General features: G+C 38.4%; 1 protein-coding gene across 14 annotated transcripts in view; it reads right to left on the bottom strand.

The window, feature by feature from the left end:
* Positions 1-22254, bottom strand: part of cacna1g (calcium channel, voltage-dependent, T type, alpha 1G subunit) — a 329241-nt gene that overhangs the window by 221858 nt on the left and 85129 nt on the right. For all 14 annotated transcript variants that reach the window (XM_028475732.1, XM_028475730.1, XM_028475738.1 and 11 more), the window contains exon 3: positions 3188-3299. In XM_028475732.1, the coding sequence (XP_028331533.1) occupies positions 3188-3299 (112 nt within the window). The remainder of the gene's footprint in view (positions 1-3187; positions 3300-22254) is intronic.

The raw sequence follows: 22254 nt of genomic DNA, 5'->3' as shown, positions 1-22254 counted from the left end.
GCAGCCTCCGTTTGGGCTGCTGTAAGTGACACTGTGTTGTTGCTGCTGCTGAGGTGTGTGCACATAGAGAGAGAAGCGCTGCGGTAATATGCTTTTAACAGAGCATGTTATATTACTGTGATGTTGCTGTTGAACTCACGTTAGCTTGTTAGCTCCTCTGAGGGAGGGACTTTGGGAAGTTTAGAGGCCGGGGGAGAGAGGGATCTGAGAGTCGTGGACTGCACCTTTAAGGACTATAAAATAACAAAAAAATCGATTAATTTATTTAGTCGTATATTTTTATTGAAAGTTATTGTGTGTAGTTATATGTTTTTAAAAAAAAAATCAGGTTATGGTTAAGGTGATAAGACCCATTGACATACATCGATACACAATTAATTCCCAGCAGCTCCACACAAATTCTTGCCAAGCAGCACAAAAAAAGTGAGGAAATCATGTTGCCTTGCATGAATAATTACATGAAGTCATTATTGTGACAGTTAGACAAACTGTGGAAAAAAAAAGACATTTCGAATTGTAATGTTTGAATGAAATATGGAACTAAAGGTGATGTGAAAAGCATGCGTGACTTAAACCCTGCCTTAGGTTAGGATCATAGAAACATGAAACAGAAACATGCCAAATATGTTCAAGTATGAGAAATGAAATGCATGCGAGAAGGAAAAAAACAGGAAGTCTGCGTGTTGGAGACAGATCAAAGACGGACTGGAGCGTACGTGCCGTGTAGTTCATGTGCCTTAACAATCTGTGCACGCGATGCAGAGGTTATTAAGAATGCCTTTATTAAGAATGCCTTTAACCTCCATGCTCTACATCGGTATGCACTCCTGAGAGAGGACCCGCTGAATTAAATTACATCTCATATCTTGGATCTGAGCTGATGGAGAGACTCGGTGGGATCGTGCTGCCACGGCAACAGCAAACTCCAAAGCTCCACTCGTCCTGCTCCGTGTTTTCATCTCACTGAATACTTTGATTTGCATTCAACTAGCAACGTCGCGCCTCTTTTTATTATTAACAACTCATCTTTTTTCTCTAACTATCTATCTTCACCCTCGTCCTCATCGACTCTACTTTCTCACTTTGTTCTATCTTCTCTTTCCCGTTCTATTCCTCCACACTGTCTTTCTTTAATGATAAAGTGTTCATGGCAACCTGGTTAAATAATCCTACGCACAACTCAACAACAAGCTTAAAATAAAGCTTTTCCATCCAACTTAATGTGTGCTCTTAACAGCCAGAATTAAAGGCGGATGGTGTCAAGCAGAACCTTTTTTTCATGTGTTAGCTAATTTCAGTCTGTTTTCATCGCAATAAAACAAGTGCTACTGGTGTATAAAACATTCACTAACTCCTCTGCATCATTACAGGACATGAAGCCGTGTGATGAACAACATCATGTGGGCTGAAACACGTCAAATTAAAAAGTTGAACCCAAGCGTTTCCTGAGTTTTTCTCTATTACCAAAGATAGCTTGTAAATGGTAAATGGACTTGATTTTATATAGCACTTTATCACCACACTGAAGCAGTCTCAAAGCGCTGTACATATCAGCTCATTCACCCAATCGCTCTCACATTCACACACCAGTGGGACAGGACTGCCATGCAAGGCGCTAGTTGACCACTGGGAGCAGCTTAGGGTTCAGTGTCTTGCCCAAGGACACTTCGACACATAGTCAGGTACTGGGATCGAACCCCCAACCTCTCAATCAGAAGACGACCCTCTACCACCTGAACCACGGTCGCCCTTGTGTGTCAGTTATGAGGCTTATCAGTAATAGTGTTATTATGGACAGGACCGGCCTTCCCGACAGGCAACACAGGCGGCTGCATAGTGTGTTATCTGGTGGAGGGGCGCCAAATTGCCCCACCCCCCAATTATTTTTGTTTTTTTTAATTTTTTTAATAATAATTTAAAAAGGTATAATAAATAACTATACCTGCTAATCTTCTGACCATATTTATATTTATTTTATTTTAATTCTTGCTAATAATTCTATTGTGTTGTTTGGACATTGTGTTCTTTGGTTTTAAGATGTATGTTACTGACTAGTAAAACCAAACAGGAAAGTAGAAATGTCCTTGTACTGAAACTTTTATATTTTATTTTTTTTAACTTTTGATTCCAGTTTTGCATTGCTTTTTGGATTTTGCACCATTTTTGTTATTGGCACTATACCTGTAGGTGTTATGTTGTATTATAGTGCATCATTCTACATTTGAAAATAGATTGTATTTTTTTCAATGGTTTGTTGTGTCGCATAATTGCATTGTTTTTTTTCTTCATATTTAAAATAAATAATAATGTGTACACACTGTGTATAGACTTAAAAAAAACAAAAAAAGCAACTTTATCTATTTTTATTTATTCATGAGGGTCGAATGACCTAAAGCCGGCCCTGATTGTGAAACAAACAGAATTCAGTATTCTATTTGTGAAAGAATTTGTTGAAGAAAATAACCAATTCTTTTGTCTAGTCTATATTTGAATTATTACATTTTTTTTGTCTTTGCATTTTTATTGTTACTATTTATTTAGTTTTTCTTCCGTTTTTTTGTGTCTAACTGAATATTTCTTTATACTTCTTTATTCCTCTGTCCAACCGATAATAGTAAAATTAATGTTTATGCTAATTTCTATTTAAAAAGTTAAAAGCTATTTGAACAGTTTTCATTACCGACAAAGTTTGCATTTCATATCTATTTATTAATAAGAAAATCCCCTCCCCTTCCCCCTCCCCCTCCACTTAGGTGTAACACTGCTCTCCCTTTTTATATCCTCCCTATAATAAAAGATTTCTTACCCTTCCTTAGGGAGGGCTGGTGATGGTCACAATCAAGCAATAAAATAAATCAATGTATTTTATTGCAATAACAAAATATGCATTGCTGTCTCATAATGATTGCACTTCCTGTGGTGTTGACCTTTGACAGCATGTGCAGACAAAAAAAAATAAATAAATAATAAGAAAATTCAATAACAAAAAAAATTATTTGCGGCTCCAAAATACCTTACCTAGGGCACCAAAATGACTGGAGACGGCCCTGATACAGGGTACATGGGACAAAAAATATATATATAAAATATAACATTTGCAAACGTACAAGTACTTTGCCCTGATTTATCAATTTATCAACAGATAAAACAGGAACCCAGCAGTAAAGAAACAAATTAACAGCCTTACCTGAAGGATCCTGCATCTTTCTGAGTCACATTTCATGTCTTCGCAGGGATGAAACATTCCCAGTGTCACACAGTTTAGCAGAATCACCAGCATCGACGCTCGCTCGAACCACGTGAGAGGAACAGAGTTAAGGAATACACAGTCACACTCTACATACATATGACAGTCAACAGAAATAGCAAAAGTAATTAACTTAACATGTTCAAGTTGATCTCAGTCAGTTCAATCCTGTTATAAAATTGGTTAGAAACATAGGAAAACTAACGAAGAACAAAAGTGTGGTCATCTGTAGCTATTAAAGTGAAGTCTTGAAAATATTTGTAACAATTCATGTTAGATAGGGAGATTAAGATAAAGAGTAAAGGGTGAAGGATGTAGGGCTTGTAGGCTATACAGTATTTCCATGTCACAGACTTTCCCTAATCTGATGTCATTACAGGCAATTAAACCTCCTGAAATCATGCCTAAGATACAGTAATTCATTAATATGGTAAACAGAGTTGACTATTGTCATTACTTTCATAATTTTACCCATGAGACGAAACAATCGCACGAGAATTGAAGTCCCGCACTTTTGCTACTCTTGCTAGACATTAGACCATTTCCGATATCATGGAAATGTGTGATATCGTCCCAGAATATGTTGGTAAGGGTTTAGTACGTGTTACATAGCCATGTCTCTTTCAGAAAATGAAGTCATATTGCATCATGCTATGTCAGATTTTACGCAAATTCAATTCACTAACCGTTTTGTAGTTTTGATAAGTTGATAAAAGCATCCATCAAATGTTCAAGCTTTCAAACAAAAGAGCAGCTATTCGGACAAAAGGAGAAACGTCTCAGTTGCAAAGGCTTTTGTTGATAAGATTGGCTAATTGGAATTCATAAAAGGTTGCGTCACATTCTCTTCTACTTCTCTTCAAAGGCGGTCGCATTTTTTCTCTGCTCCCACTCTCCTCCTTTTCTACCCCAGCTGCTTGTTTTGTCTGCTGTCTTGTGGATCTAGGAGATTCTCTGTGCGTTCATCCAAAAACAGAAATTATGGAATTGGTCAGCTGGTCCCTTAATGCTATTGATCAGATTTTCTCAATGAGAAGACCAGGCCGAGGTGAGCCTGCGTGTAAGAACGGAACGTTTGCAGCCAGATACACAATGGATTCCTGGAACAAATGGAAGGTCATGTGCCTGTCTTTACTCTCAGTGGAGGACGTGGAGGATATATACAGTACATGATTGGAATCATGGTAGCAGGGATGCTGTTGATTGGAGCTGGCAGTTTTCTGATCTATCGTAAAGTATGTATGTTTTGGGAAGGCTGCCAGTCACCTCTGAAGGATGAGGCAGAGCACTGAACTCTCAGAACAAACTCAAAAGTGAGCAAGAGGCTACAATGGAACGTTTGCATGGAATCATATCGATCTTGGAGAGGATGGAGAAGATTTATCACTGAGACCGGAGACTACAAGGCTACTGAAAGAGTGCTAGCCTGAAACGAAAACAAATCGGTCTCACCACCACACGCCGCCCAATATTGTGTCTCAATCCCACCATGGATGTTTACAGATTTGACGCTCCGTCCCTCCCCCTCCCCCCCTCACCTCCCCATTTGCCATCTGGACTCTTGTCTTCTGAACCAGGCCTATCAAGGCCACATAACATCTGACTGTTTCAGAGAAGAGAGCAAAGGTTTTATTTTGTCTATGCCTTCACCGCATGGACATCCTCTCCCTTTCTTCACCTAGCCCTCGTTCCTTACACCCCGCCCCCGGACCCACCACCCACCCACACCTGCCCACATGCTATGTTTTGTGACTGTGACTGTTTTGACTGTGTTCAGCTTTTGGTGCGCGTACGCTGAGAGGTTTTTTTCATAGCTTTATACTTTCAATTCAAAGCCTGCTTTTTCCAATCACCTCTCCTCCTGTTGTTTTCCCATTTTTCATCTAAATACGGGGCGCCTCCCATGCCCATGGCGACCCACAGTTTCTTCCGTTCTTGTCCTCCCATGTTACTGTATATGTGATTTATGTTTCTTTGGACGGGATGTAACTGAAATGTTTGTACAGCACTTTGTGGTTTTTACCTGTGAAAAGCACTTTATAAATAAAATTTAGTTACTTACTTGCCTTCCTGTAAAAGAAAAATGAACAAAAACAAGTTTTTCCCTACCAGTAAACAAGTAAAAACTCAATATCTTTGTTGTGTTTGTTAAAGCGAGAGCCAACTGATATTCATGCAGCAATTGTAAACCCCAAACACTTTGAAATATACCAGCAGCACACAATTATTAGATTTCAGCCTGATATCCAACAAAAAATGGTCAAAAGAAAACAATTTAAATCTTTCTTTGCTTAAAAACAACAAATGGTAAAAAAGTCAGATAGTTTCATCTCCAAAAACTCTACATTTCAAAATAGATGACAAGGGTAAAATACAAGAAGCAAAACGGTCAACAGAATGTAGTGCCCCGAACAAAGTTTTTTCCCATTGCATGCAACAAAGTTGTAAACTGGGCGATAATTCACACAGAAAAACCAAAATTAGTTTTGACACTGAGACTGACATTGTTAACTAACTGTGAAATATCTTGCGAGCATTGACTTGTTACTTAATCAAAAGTCTATACCATTAGTATGAAAACCAAAATGTCCAAAGTGACTTTTACAGCTAGATACATTTTCCACGTAACATTCTCATCTGGTCTCAGTAGAATCATTCAGTACTTAGTGATAAATATTAGATTGGACATTTTTAAATCCCTAGGAGGGAATAAAAAGTCAGTGACCTGAAGTGATCATCAGCTGTGTAATGATTAGACTGCTCATAGGACGATGCACAAAAAGTGATGCAAGTCCAATGGGACGCAATTAAAAAAGATCAGTCAGTACAGAAAGTGGGATCATTAAACAGGAATGGGGTGCGAAAGTCTCAGAATGGAGGGCCCTAAAGTTTTAAGCAAAAACTGGTTTTGGATCTCATCGGTGGTGTTGATGAATGCTGAACAGAGGAGGCGGGGGCTGATTAAAAATAATGATCTGCATGGTTTGTCAATGTGTTGGCACCATCAGCCTCAACTAGGGTGAAGAAAAAAAAAAGATTGTCACTGCAATTTCTCTATACCTGACTAATCACAAACCTGTGAGACCTGGAACCTTATTTTGGTGCATGGCTCATGCAGAATGGCATTTGTTAATAATTGAAGGTTTGGTCAGAATTTGCGTTCTCCCTGAATGAGAGTTCCAGACTGCTCTCACTTCATTCAGCCATATCAAATACCTTAATTATAGTGTTGAAGTACCGGTCTCGAGACTACATTTTAAAGTTCTCGGTCTTGTCTCGGACTCAAAAGCATTTCACTTGGTCTTTTCTCTCCCAGGCTCTGGATTTTCTGTCAAGACTGGTCAAGAGTTGCACAGATTTTGCTATTCTTTAACTTTATTAATGTGATAATAAGGAGAAAAATGATCAATATCTTCAATTCATGTATTAAAGCTGCAGTATGTAGAATTGTGAGTCAACCAAGCTCCCCTGTCCTCTCCCTGTTTCGAAACCTATCGCCCCTTACAGCTATCCTTATGAATGCGCACAACTGTGTAGCTCTTTGTGACTTTTTTTTCTCAGGTCAGACTAGTGACAAATGTAGGGACATTATCTCGTGTTATTGGAGAGTTTTCTGATGTTTTAGAGACATGAAAGCATGTATCACTTGCTGCTGTGAGGACACTAACTAGAGGAGCTGACAGTCTACTCCACGTCCAGACTGCAAATCAACTGTACATGTTCTCTCTACCTTGGATATGCTTCTCTTAGTTTTACAAGCAACTTATCCATTGGTTATCATTCTCCCTCTGACTCGGTATGTAGGGCAGACTGTGCGCGGTTCGCTTTCAGTCCACGCTCAGTCTGCCCCACATACCACCCCCACAAACTGAGTTCGAGGGACCTCTATGAGTCCGTTCCCTTCCGAGTATGTTTATGCTTTTAAAATGTTGCTTCTCTACATCGGTCTTCCTTTTTCTGCTTGCTTTGCCGTGTAACCGTTGTGCTTTACGCTGCAATCGGGACTTCTGCTGGGATGTCAGCCATTGTAATTTTACTATCGAAGGTACGTGAACACAAATTGACGTTAGTCGAGCAGTCAATAGTAATGGCTAAAACAGCTCATGGAGCACTCTGTAGAAAGATCTCTGATTAGCTGAAATCTAGCATCCCGTTCCTAAATATAAAGCCAAGAGAAGGAGAAGAGGTCCAGAGTCCACTCAGAACACTTTGAATTACAATATTCTTAAAGGTGATTATGGATTTTTGACTAAATGACACCAAAAAAAACTTACATACTGCAGCTTTAATGATGACTGCAACCTACCCAATGGTGTGACTGAGTGAAACACACCACTGCGCACAAGCAGGGGTGAAAAGTGGGAGGCTAGGTGGAAATCCCTTGGGTTGAGAATCATCCATCCTATTTCCAGTTCAGAAATACCTATAAACACTTACTGTACATTCACCTGACGAGTAAAAAATCTTGTTTTCAGATATTTAAAACAATTATGCACACATCAGCAGCTTTTTAAAACATTTTTCCCCAAAAAAATCATTTTTAAAACATAGTTTTTTCCCCAATAATTTAGTTAAACCAATTTGTTAAGAGATGAGATTTTACATTTTTCTGTTTTAAATGAGATGTAGACACCTTTTTTGTCTGTCAAATGCATTTAAAAGAAACTAAAACTAAAAAGGGAATGTACTTTAACTGTTCAACCTTGTCATGTATATATATATATATATTTTTTTTAAATAGTTTTTTTATGGCTTCAGTCTCGTCTTGTCTCAATCTTGGTCTTAATTAAGTCTCGACTCCCAAAAGAGCTTCACTTGCAAGTTGTTTTTTCTGAACTTTAAGAGAGAAAGCTTTAGTGAACTTTGGGTGTCCTCACAGGGTCAAAGCAACAGATTTAGCACTGTGTGAACGTAAATAGTGAATAATGAGAAGAGGAAAAAGCATAAATTATCGACTACAAACACATTTTTAAGACATTTTCTTCAAGAACTGAAGTTTTCAAATGTAAATCCAAAAATTCTGGATAATTAGCCTTTCTTTTTTCAAATCGAACAAAGCTAAACACGTTGCAATAAAAAAAAAAAATACTAAAACCTGTTGAGTCAACATTTCTGAACCATAATGAAACCAACGGTCTCCTCATTAAGGAAATTAGAAGACTTTGAACAGGTCAGCAAGAATACTTTCAGAACAAACAAACGAACTTCTAAAACAGAACAAAGCAGTGGGATTATGGCCTCATGTGCAGAATGACCCAATACGCGGCATGTCAACCAAAGTTCTCTGCAAAGTCAGCATGTTGGGGTAAATCTAATGAAGCTTCTCTCGCTGCACCTTAGGGTTACAGCATGAAGAAGCTGTGGTGGTTGCCATCATCTGTCAACTTTAGAGAAGACGGGCCAATTATTTTTGAAGCTTTCAAAACTGGGTTCAGTTGAAACATTATATACCCAGTGACAGATTTAAAAGCGTACAATGCTAGAAGCTATCTGGGGAAATAATCGGGATAATAATTAATTAGGTGAAACGGCGGACTTCAAGTGAAAAATAAAAACCTTATTTTCTACCAATGATTATAATCTTGTGTCTTCGGAGGAAACGCAGCTTTATATATCAATGTCAAGGCCAGAAGTGCCATCTAGAAAAAGTGAATTGACTGTTTTCTATTTAGATAGTTGCATGCCTCTAACTAGAAACAAATAAGGTTTTATTTATAAAAAATGTTGATGGTATTGTCTCTTTAAACGTTAGTTGTGCGGGTGTACCGGGTGACGTCATAGTATTCAGAGGAACATTTTTTGACGTGACGAAAACTAGACAATGACTGATTTTTTTTTTTCTTTTTTAAAAGCAAGTGAACAAAAACTGTCAAAAATGTATAGAAACTTTTGTTAAAGGTCCAGTATTGTGCTATTTTTCACCCATCTCCTATTGTTCTAAGAACCCCAAATACATAGTATTTGAGTCTTCTCCTTCTCACCTCCTTGGACCCCTGAAATAGTGCATTTAAGGTGATAGTCCATTGTTTTGTCCTACCGCTGTGTGACATTGTGTCACAAACACGTCAGATCATCCCATAAAGGGTGATACGAGGCGACGTAACCGTAACGGCTGCTAAAAATGAAACTGCTAGTGAGCGCTCACTCTACACCGCAGGGAAGTAAACTCTCAACTGTCAGCTGTTTCAAACACTTCCATGAGCTGCTTTGTCACTTTCTTGTCATCCTCACCTCGTCTGACCACATGAATAATCAATTTAAGTTGATATTCCATTGTTTTGTCCAACCACTGCATCCCATAAACGCGATACGAGGTGATTTAACAGCTGCTAAAAATTAAACTGACTGTGAGCACCCACGCTGCTCTTTGGATTATCTTTAAACTGAACGTAAAGATATTAACTGTAATAGCAACCTGCCTTCACTATGTTTGGTTTACCTGTGAGGTAGTTTGAGAGTGAGGAGCTCACATTACAAGACTACACTTTACAGTAAAGCTTTTAGTTAACTGGATTTTAATTTTTATTCGTCCTTTAATGTTGCTGTTCTTATGATATTTATGCACTCTTGTTTTATTATTCTATTGTGTTGCACTTGTACTCTTACCACAACTCTGTACAGCACTTTGTGATTTTATCTGCAAAAAGCGCTTTATAAATAAACTACTTACTTACTTATGTAGGGTAGGAGGAGCCAGGATTGTCAGGAGGAGGAGTTTCCCTCTTATGATGTAATATTGGGGAAAAATCCAACTCTCCTGTTTGGAGCTGAATTTTTACAAAATGTTTAATAACAAGGGAGGGAGGAAACAAATAATACTGCCCCTTTAACAAATAAAAACAAAGGTTGACTGGTCTAGCACCGATCACATGGAAGACTATGAATTGAGACAGAATATTTACTGTACGGCAAAGATGTCAGCCGCTGGACCAGAAAGAAAACAGCTGTGTGGACAAAGTTTATATTTGATATAAATAAAGGCAAGAGGATACGAACATTTTGAGGCACCACCATTACTGGCAACAACAAACCTGAAGTGGCACCTGCAGCTAAATCGAAGTATTGCACTTTATGTTAGCGCATCATTTATTTATTTATTAAATTTTTTTGTCATAACCTTGAAGCTGTTTTTTCTTATATTTGCTAAAATCTCCTTATATAGAGGATATTTAATAAAATGTTGAAACAACTGTTAAAAACTTCACTTTACATATACAGTACGTTTTATGGGAGGGATTCTGTAAATAAATTACAGTATTTTCTATTTACTTGTGTATAAATGGAGAAACATTAAACACGTATAACTGAATGCATTATTTCACTCACATTCTGCTTTTTTATTCCCCATAAACAAAAATTACATTTTTATGGGATGGTACTTTTTAAAGTTAACTGGCCACATTAACTGGTGTTTCAAAAAGGTTGAGTAACTCAGAGTAATGCTTGTAAATACATATTTAACTATAGAATAGCTAAGCATAAAGCTAATTACCGTGCACTACATTCTCTCTGCTCCAAGCAAGGCTTAAGTTTAGAGAAAGAGGGAAAGCCTAAAAAAAAAGGCAAGAAACGTCTTTGAATGGAAGTCTAAACATAGGGGTTTTCTGTGTGCCTAATGCTCGTATAAAGGTTCACCCCAACACATACAGTAGCTGCCAGTACATCTTGGTCTCAGCTCGCTCTTTTAAATTCCATAAATATGTTTATTTTGCAGAATGTGCAGTGGGTTTAGTCGTCGTCTGTTTTTGAAGGCATCACTAATGACTTCATGTAGCAGAACCTACACGTTTCCTGTTGAATTCTTCTACTTTCACCCTGTCAGCATTTTTCTTCTCGTAGCTTCTGTCTTTTCTTAAGTATATTTCATCAGCAGTTTTCAATTCTTCCTAGAGCTCCAGTAACTGATTGGGGGGGGGGGGGGGTGAAGTGAGAGAACGGGGGCCTCATTTGTAAAAGTGTGTCTAGGTGAGCACACTTCAGCTGGCGTACGCTAAAAACCAGGAAGTGCGTACACATCTTTTTTTTATCGACTTATAAACAAGATATATCCTTCATGCATGATGTACTGTGAAATGTGCAATGTTTGATTATTTTACACAAATGTATCTATTTCACAGAGCTGTCTTTAATTTAAACTTTCTCCTGTTGGGGGCGGAGCTCCCTGTTTCTCTTGATTTTGTGCATACGGCAGGGTCAGAGCTGCCGTGGAGGTGCACACATTATTTCGGCAAGTACCAAACATTGCTTATAAGTGGCGTACGATTTCTTTTTTTACGTACGCAGCGTTTATAAATGAGGCTCCTGTTGGGTGATTAGCGCACAACACACCAAAATACATTTTTTGCCTAGTAGCATTTGGTTAGAAAACAATTACTTTTGCAGTAGACCAACTTGAGTTTGAAACTACATATTAATTTTAGATAATCGTAATCTGATTGTATGCATTGTTGGAATCTTTCCAAACTCACAAAAGTAAGGTAAATAAACCATAATAGTGGTTAGTGTTAGGCTCTAATGATTGATCTCTGGCGTAGACTTGACTGTGTAACTGGATTGACTCAAGTAAAACAGAATGGAATTGTAGATGTTGAGATCAATGTTCGCGAAATGTTTGCGTGGTTAGATGAGATACAAAGTCAATGGGATAGACTCGGTAAGAGGTGAATTATTCTACTGTTGGGCGGCGCGGTTTCATCCGCGTGGCAAGAGCATTGGCCGCGGCATGCGCGCTCCCATTTTTCCGTGACATTCGTCATTCGCTTGAGTTGAAAATATGTTTCATGTGACGCGCAGACGCGAAAACCAATCAGAGTCCTTGTTGTCAATGACGTGAGGCCGTCAACACGGGCACCGGTCTTTTCACCCATTTCAGCATGGAGGAGAAAATAATCGTGGCGGAGCTCTACGACACGGCAAGTTTTTTTTTTTTACCAGGACCGGACCAGAAAGGACTAGTGCAGAAAACAGTGAAACTCACCGAGTCAATGTGTTGCTAGTTAACCTGTTGAATCCAAGAATGCCAGCATCGAACATTTTGATGGCTCTTCAGCTTCCACCGAAGGTAAAGAGCATTGATTTTTACTGGGGTCCTCCATAGTTAATGGTGAAAAGAAAGGGAGTCTGGTTGGCACCTTTTTTATATTTGCGCATATGAAGCGAATATGGGGTAATTGTTTTTCGATCCTGCGGAAGCTTTTGCGCTGTGCCTGCGTCTCAAAAATTCCTGCTGCGTCCGGTGTGAACGCAGCATAAGACTGCCAATATTAGTCAGGTTATGGCTTTTGAGTTTTAGCCAACTTAACAATTGAAACACACTAAATTAATTTATTCTTGGCCATGGTTGAATGCTTTTCCTAGTGCTTGCTGCAATGGTAATCCATCCATCCATTTTCATACCCGCTTATTCCCATTTAACAGGGTCGCGGGGTGCTGCAATGGTAAATAATGCTAATTCTAATAATGCACACTTACAATTGACTTTTATTGTGTGTGTAATTTACCCACCAGTAGACATACAATATAAATTTGCATTGTTTTCTCACTGATGACAGAAGGGGGAAAAAAATCCTCAAGATGAATGGGTAACATGCGTTTGCACGGGAAGAAAATGAATAGTTTGAAAATAGGAGAATAATGACATAAAAGGGAAAGTGGAGTGAAAACACGAGTTATTTCTTTAATCTAATCAATAACCTTTTCTTTGCCCTCATTCCTTTCCTCTGCTTCACCAGCTGGTGGGCTATAATTAAACTATAAGCACTGAGTATTTGCCTTCAGTGCCAACACACACACACACACAGACAGACAGACACACACACACATACACCTACGTGCACACTTCTCCATGGTGTCAGCACATAAAACAAGCACTGACGCCCCGAGGGATGGATTCAATTAGAGGCAGATACACAGGGATATGCTCTGTCAAAGCTTTGAAACCAGAAGCCTCAATGCTCGGCACCGCACACGTGTCAACACACAGCAACACTTCTCAAACTCATCAACACCTAAAAAAGTACCGCGCTCTGCTCTCACATGGGTTCCTGTCAGTCTTTCTTCCCTCGTCCCTAAGTAAAAACGCACATTTACAGTACTTTTCTTCTTGTATAATGTGTCTTCCCATGCAGTGCATTGCTGATTCACACCGCTAATTATCTGACATGAGGACACAAAAACAAAGACCAATGGGTAAACACCTACAGTTGTAACTGTTAGGTTCTAAAGTAGCAAGAATAACCAAGACAGGTTTAAATGGGGGAAAAAAAGATTGAATAAGAAAGTTTTATGTTATCTCCTTGAGTTCGATGCACCTCATTAATTTCTTGACAGCTGGGAAATGAAACCATGGCACTATGTGATGGCACACACAGTCGAGGAACAATAAATATTGACAAATCTCTTTGAAAAGGTATTACTCATTGGCTTTACTGCAGGGTTGTGATTTTCTTGGGGTGGTTTTACCATTAGTCTTCCAAGACTTGTACCACTATTACATTTTAGAAATATGCATTCCCCTATCACCCAGTAAAAACAAAACAGATATTATATTCGAAAAAAAACAACATCAATGATTAGAGACATTTACTCAGCACTTTTCTAATAAATCCACCACTGAAAACCCAACATGACAATGAGTTTACACAAAGAACATAAATCATTCCCTAAACACTGAAAATAAGATGCCACCACCTATTTAACAGCGATGAAAGTAACGGATTGCAAGTACTCACATTACTGTAATTGAGTTGCTTTTATGTGTACTTTTTTGAGTATATTTCTAAATCAGTAATTTTACTTATACTTTGAGTACTATTTAATTGAGCTACTTTATACTTGTACTTGAGTATTTTATGTATGACTTGCTTGTACTTGTACTTGAATATAATTTCAGTAAGTAAGAAGCTGAGCAGAATATCTACATTCAAGGGATGAGATAAAACATGTATTCTTCTGATTTGGCTTACGGGGCTGTTGTCCAATAGGTCACAGGAGCTAATTTTTTGCTGAATCATGAAGAACCATAAAAGCAGAGAGCAATTTAACCCGAAACTTGACCCTCATCTTGTTCTACTACCAGTTTATCCTAATTGCCAGTCTCCAGACTATAGCTATGGCCAAAGGTCAGGGTAGGGATGGACACTGACAAATAAGCACCTCAATACCCTGTTTAAACTCGTCGCATGGTCAAGAGGACACAATCATTGGCAATGGTTCCATTTTCCCCTCCGTCTACTGCAATAACTCAATCTAAGGAAGGTTCTCTCCAACAATAAAGTGGATTCCAGAACTGAACAAGTGCTAGATTTTGATTATCCCTAATTTAAGCCAGTTGCCAAATGAGAATCAGGAGACATCAATCCTTGAACAGAAAACCAGAAGTAACTGTAACTCTGTACTAGTTCTTCTACCATGGTATGCCACTGATCTCACCATGTGTCGGGTATTTGTTTGTAGTGACGTCTTTAAGAAAGTTGCTCTATAGTGAGGGTACTCAGTTTAACTTTACCCAAAAAAGAATAGTAGGTAGTTTTGGAGCAATAACTCATTACAATTACCCTCAAAATCTGCCTTTGTCCAAGTTAAAACTACAAATATTGCACACTTTGAACAGTAGATAACCGAGGCCGTCAGCATGATGCAACTTGGTGAAATTCTGGCTTTACAAGTTTCAATTATCGCCATGAAAGACAATGAAATCAAAGCACAAAGGATTCCAACAGTGTGTGCGAAAGAATATCCTCTTGATTAAATCTTACTCTTCTATAAAGTTCAAACAAGACGAAAATCGAGTTGTGTGGATAGAAATTAAATCTGAGTTTCCTGCAGGAAACACATCCAGGGCAGTGGCATTCAAGCAAGTTATGGTTGATAATTTGGACTAGAAGTACAGGACAGAGCCGAAACAGTATTACTTATGGTGAACGCCAAGGCAATATTGACTCAAAGACTTTGTTTAGATTGTGTCAATGACAATTATTCTAGACTTTAATTTGCTGGCATAGACAACAAACAGTGTTTCTGTAAAACTAGGTAAACTCGCTTCTTTAGAATAAATCTGAAATAGGTGGAAAGAGGGAAAAGTAGGGATGCCAGTAAAGAAAGGGTATTCAAAGAAAAAGTAAACTGTGGTCAAGAAAACACAATTCTGAACTCAACTGTAAGAAAACTTCATGAACCAAAAGAAATAAAAGATAATTTAAGAAGAAGGACTAAACAGAAAAGAAAGAAGATGCCTCTGAAGTTTCACCTCTAAACCTCATCTCCTATCAATCCCTTTTTCGCAAACTCCATCCATCCATCCATTTTCAGACCCACTCGTTCCTGTTTTTTCAGGGTTGCAGGGGCCTGCCGGTGCCAATCTCCAGCTCTCATTGGGCTCTGGGCGGGGGTACACCCTGGACAGGGCGCCAGTCCATTGCAGGATTTCGCAAACTCTTCAAAACCTTTTTTTTTTTTAGCCCATTTGTTCACTTCCTTTTTCACTTTTCAGTCTGCATCATCAAACCCAAGCTGTTTTTCTGTGAGAAAACTGTGAAAAATAAAACCTATAAAAGCAATTGTGGTATTCTATGTTAAATATCTATACACCCAACATATCACCCCACATTTACTTCCAACATTAATACCCAATGGAGACCTGGTCTAGTGAAAAACAAACTTTACAAAATTTTGCAGTCAATATCTATTTTTCTTTGTTATTCACTGTAAAATAAAATTCAATCCTAGCCCCGATTACCTCTGCAGAAATTTCAGCTCTATCTTTTTATTTATCATTCTACTACACCTGATTCTAAAAGGTAGACCTCTTTGCAGAGCAGCAGCATTAGGACATTTGATGAATAGCAGCCTTCAAAGACTAGAGTTGGAAACATTAGCCATAACTTGAAACGTTGCAGTCCTTAACTGATGTATACAACAAGTGTCTGTCCAGCTGAAATCTGAGCTGTCATTTCTTATGAAGACATGGTTACTTGTCCATTCTTCATGGTTTGTTCCAATAAAATAACTGAAAAGTAGGTTAAAAAAAGTTCCTGTGCATTGATTTCTTAATGTGTCAAAAACATCTAATAATCTTACAAACCTTCGTGAAACACGCAATCAGTATTCGCAAAGAGGTTAAAGAGTAACTAAACCCTTGCTTTCTCCTCACCTTCCACTAGGAGGGAAATTAAAAACATGCTTTGATTATGGGCGGGGCTCCTTGAGCAGTTAAGACACGCCCAGTCTATACTATAAAATCTCCATTGTATAATCTCTGCTATACTCATTACTCAATATACATTTCTATTCACTCTTCTCTCAATCCAACCTACTCACCACAGATTGTAGAGCCCAAAGGTGCTAGTTTTTATAAAAGGGGCGGGGCCTAAAGTGCCTGATGGTCCCAAAACTTCACATGATCTTGTTCTCAGCCAATAGCCAAAATCAATTGTAATAGCCAAGTTTCAACCCATAGAGGGCAGTCACTGTGACGTTTTACAACTAAATATACCTAATTGAAATACTTTGACTAAAATGTTGAGCGTTGGACCAGGATCAATCAACAGCACTACTTCATACCCATATACATTTGTATTCAGCAGAAAAAGTGTTTTTGGGGTTTAGTTACTCTTTAAAGCTGATATCTGGAGTTTCTCAAAAATCTATGTTTATGTATGATTCTTTTGATATTCATAAAAATGGCTAACTAGTCTTTTACTATGGTCTAGTGCCAGCGGTCATTCATATACATTAATGTATATAAGTCCTTCTTTTGTCCTATAGACTCCTATTCAAATGGAAACGATTGCCGAGTGCGCCAAGCCAATAGACTTCGACTTCCTGTTTTCGAGACTGTCAATTAAAGTGAATGTGGAACTGTGCACGGAAACAAGGCCACGCGTCACAACAGCAAACAGGTAAATATGATTTTGGCTCTTACCTGACCCATAGACCTATATCAATGCGACGCGATGCGACCTTGTTATGTTTCGCGAGACGCATGCAGAAAAGCAGAGGCGTGGATTCTGGAAGATTGGCAGGGGCAGGAAGTGAGGCTGTTTAGGGCGGGACATCCAGACGTTTCTCAGAAACCCTGGATAGCAGCTTTAAGCTCCAAACATTCATTATTCATATAGCATAAATGTTCATTATAGCATAAACACTAGTATGCCCCATTCATACTGGTTAAATCAGAATGTCCAGCTCTAGTCTATGACAAAAACACAAGGTTTACGCGTTATATTTACTCAGTATTTCTATGTAAAATACAATAATAAATCAATAATAGGCCAAAAAGTTACACATCAAGAATAGTTACAATGTGTTTTTGACCCTGACACAAAAAGGCCTGAGCTTGTAAATGCTTCTAAAGCAGAACACCAATGCCCATCAATGTTGGGAAAAGCATCCTGACTATCAAAGGAGTAAATCCTGCTGGGTTCAAGCTGTATACTCCAACTAGTTGCTGACATGGCCTACCAACATTCTGAGTCAGGAGCTGGGGAGTTAGGAGGTCGAGGGAAATAGCATGATATTGTTGCACTGACTATATCAGTGCCAACCATATGAGAGGATGGGGCAGAAAGCCAAAGCAGAGATGAGCCAAACAGGGGTGGATAAGAGGGAGTAATGAGGGTAAAGCGAAGGATGGAAAGGAGGGCAAAAGAGATTATGTGGTAGGAAACGTATAGGGAGAGAAACAAGAAATGACAGGGAAATTATGAAGAAGAAAAAAGTGTCACACTCAAACTACACCCACATGGGTTGGACGATTCTAAGGCTGAACATATTTATTTTCTTGATGCTTTCCTCCCTAGCACAATATGCTGCTGATTCAACAGTCCACACAACTCTGCTTTAAGCCCCCCTGCTCAGAAATATGAGTGCATTGCAGAAACCCACCATTGTTCTCACATAATAAACTCTTCTTTAGAGAGTTTGCAGAATGAAATTCTGTCTAGGAGTAGATCTATTATTTATGTACAAGCAGAAAAACGAAATACTGATTTCACAATCTTAATAACTTCTCCCTAACAAATAAATGTTTCTAGTTTTCCTTAAATATAGCAACGTGGATGTACATGCCATCCGCCCATAGAACTGCTAACTCATGCATTTCTAATATAAAGTTTATGCAAGGAGGGCAGCAGGTTGGAACGTTGGAGGATTCCCTGATAAGATAGACACACCAGCAGCTTCCCAACACACACGTACACACACACACACACACACACACACACACACATACACTCATATCCTCAGCAAGGAAACACCCCGGTATTTCTCCACTAAAGTCTGAGAGTTGCTTAGCAACACAGGCTTTTATTAAGTATCATGGAATCACATCTCAATTGCTGAGTTATCTGCAGCCAAAGTGATGAAGGACTAGGAATATGTGGCATCAGCTTTTGGACTCAAACTTTCAAGGCGGGGGTTTAAAAGTGTGAAGTACTTATTTTAACAATACCATGGACGGAAATAGTTAGGGTCATAGATTAGGCACAAATGACTATCATAGGAGGAGAGAAGGAAAAGAAGTAAAGACCAAAAGAAGCACAAAGCTTTTATTTTGTGTGTGGTCAAAATATTGCTTTCTTTTTAACGTTGAGGCAATGCCATGATGCTTCCCTAACGACGAAGATGCTCATGCTTCTGCTTCAAATATGCTAATTTTTGCAGTGCTGTTTTACGATGTACATTATTTACTCAGTTTAAGCCTGTGTACATGCTTCGAAGTCTGTGGACTCAGCAGCTTTCAGAAAGCGTAGGGAACCACTGACATCCCACTTATGTAATGGGAAAGAAATCCCTAAAGCATTTCAGCAACTACAGCTATCCAAGGTAGTGTTTACCTTCCTGTTGACACTTAAAGAGGCTGCCAGCTGACCATAATTACTTTGACAGTACATGAAAAGCACTATTGAAAAATAAAATCAACTTCAATCTTGTTCATATTATGTGAAAAAATGCAGTTTGACAGACTTTCAAAAATCTAACTGACAGTTTTAGTGTCATACTATCCTATTTTACCTTCAAAAGCAGCATTGTTTTATAGTCCACTGGCAGAAAGTCATTGACTTTGTCATATAGTAGTCAAGTCAATGGCCAACCAATGATATAAAAGCGGTGCAATGATCATTACTTTGACAAGATGCATTGGTTGGTCAAACCACTTTATTAATCTCTGTCCATCATCTTTGCGAGAAACTATGGCTAAGCTACTTAAAGCCCTTTTTGAATTCAAAGGCTAAAATACAAGAAAAACAAATTCACCACATTAAGAGGAAGTTCATTTTAATGTTACAGAAAACAAATAGAGTCTAAAACATAAAGGGTACTTTCTGAAAAAAGCAGTAGGGAAGTAAAAGGTCAACTAAGCAAGGAAATGGAGAAATGATTTAAGAAAATTGTAAAAAAAATAACATTTATGCTGAAAATATATCAAAGAGGGGCATTATTGTTTGAGAAAACTGTGGTGTGGCGCCAGAATCAGCAAGATTTCCATGAGGTCAGCTCTATCAATGCAGCTAATCTGGCCAGGGAACGGAACATGGGCTACCAGAAGGGAAGTATGACGAGGCACGCTACCATCGTCTGCACGAACTCACACACGCTATACAAACGAGTGCAAACATTACTTTCATATATACACTGCTTATTCACGAGTAGACATCTGGTTCAAATATCTGGACTCGGAAAAGCTAATTAGCAATCAGTGCTAACAATGGGGAAAAAAAGCCTGTTCAATGAGGAAATGCCAAAAGAGGCAGCTAATAAAAAGTTATACTGAGCCTTGAGTTTGCCTTTAAATATGTGGTTGATGTTAGATGAAAGGATAATTCTGGTTCTGTATCAACAGTTCAGACAAAGGGTGTGATAAGCTTTTGAGATGGCTAAGTGCTGGTGCGGGTTGCTATTTGACTGTACTGCCTTTTCTTGAGAAGTCAAACCAGAATTGAGAATTTAGGAATTTCAGGGGAAGTGAATGAGACTGATCATTGTCTGGTTGGAGTCGTTAGCTTTGAGTAAGCCTCTGCCCTACAAATCAAGTACTATAAAGATTTACTCAACTTTTTCTGCAACCAAGTTCGTGTCTGATACTTAATTATGTTTTCATGACAAGCTTGAAGCATCTCTCATACCAGCTAAGTATTTGATGTCTTGCTCTAATTTTCCTATCTGTGCCTTTTTCTCATTAGAGGCACAGAGCAGCGTGTTCTGGCTGTCTTCCAATCTCATATTTAAACTGAGGAAGAGATAAAAGTGTCACAGCAAACTTTTTCTTTTCGGCATTGCTGTCAGCGTCATGGCGATAGGGCGGATGCTGGTAGGCTGTTCAATCAATGATTATCTGCATACACTGGACACAACGGCAAGTGGTAGATTTTTTCGTGGTAGGTCAGTTTACTTTGGGAGTTGCATGTAAACTCGTTCTTCAAAGCAATATTGTGTGGTCGTGTTGCCTCGAACCGTCCCTGGAGCATTTAATATTGTTGCACCATCAAGCCAGACACCAAGTTCACTCGTCCATCCATGTTTTTGATCTATTTAGAGCGGTGGTTCTCAAACATTTTTTTGGCTAAAGTACCCCCTTTCTCTCACTTTTAAATGCAAGTACCCCATTTGTCCAACTACAACATTTTGCTCGCAATTCTGTGAAAAAACAACTTTAGAGCATAGTGATCGAATTAATGAGTGAGAACACAACATTTTAAAAAAATCTCTTTTGTACATAAGTGGAACGAAACAGTATTTAGTGTTTCCTGAATAGATTAATGTCTATAGTTTTTATCAATTTCGGTCATTTTCGTCCCGATGTGAGAGCAAGACTAACTCTATGTATTTTCATTTCATGTTTGTTTGTTATTCAGTATATTTTTCTCTTATTTTGTGTTTTTGTTGTTGTTTTTGTGTCTTGTTGATATTTTATTGTTATTATAATGTTCATTTTCCACTCTCTCTCTCTCTTTCAAGTACCCCCTGTAGTGTCATTGCGTACCCCCATTTGAGAAACACTGATTTAAAGGACCTCACAACACACATCTGAACAGCTGACACTATATTTTCTCTCATGGAAAACCACTCTTTTCTGTTGGTCGTTGCTAATGCTAGCTAAAGTAAGTTTATTAGTGTATCGTTAAATTCTAAATATAATTTAGCATAAGATGACTGTTGTTGTGCTACATAAACGTTGTATTTAAATAGTTTATAAGAGGCTTATAACAACTCATTTGATTTGAATTTTGAAATGGATTTGAAGATGTAAATTGAAGAATATTTGGGGATTGAGGCTATTTAATCCTTATCGAATCAACAGACTTTTACTTTAATAATGTATGTTTCCTATGTTAGTGTTTCTCCTTTTCACATTGTAATGACTTCTTTTGAGCCTCTGTGCCAGAATAATTCACCCATGGGATCATTAAGGTATATTCTGATATTATTACAGCTATTGCCATTCACAGCCACACGACTTTCCTCACAGGGTAAAAATTCCGACTTCTTATATTACTTCCATGACTCGACTTTTTTTTTGTCTTCTCTGGTGCCCTAGTTGAGACAAGCCAATCCCTTGGCAGTGCTCAGCCTATTATACAAAGCAAAAATTGTATAAAACTGTTTCTGTGGAAAGCAGAACGAGGCAGGAATAAAGCAGAGCAAGAGCGACATAAGGGAACCATATACACCAGTGACTGCAAAGTCTAGCCAATGTCAAAGAATGTATTTCGGGTCCTAAGGATGACTTAAAACTTTGTAGCATTAAAAAAAAATAAATAATAATAATCCCAGGGCTGCATTGTTGTTGGCCTCCATCCAACATTAGAAAGGGAAAGAAAGAAGGGGTGGGAGAGAAAAAAGGAGTTTTCTAAGAAGGTCTGCAACAGCAGCAAACTTAAATCTTCAAGCTCATAAGCTCCTTGTGACACCCACTGTGCTGGTAATAACTTATGAAGTTAAAAGCAAAAAAAAGTTGCAGGACGGAAGCCCGAAATAACCTCGACCCCAGACTTAGTCTGATTAAAGGG

This window comes from Gouania willdenowi, chromosome 19 (assembly GCF_900634775.1).
Source record: "Gouania willdenowi chromosome 19, fGouWil2.1, whole genome shotgun sequence".
Classification (NCBI taxonomy): domain Eukaryota; kingdom Metazoa; phylum Chordata; class Actinopteri; order Blenniiformes; family Gobiesocidae; genus Gouania; species Gouania willdenowi.
Note: the sequence above shows the minus strand (reverse complement) of the source record. Positions and strands in the feature narration are given on the sequence as shown.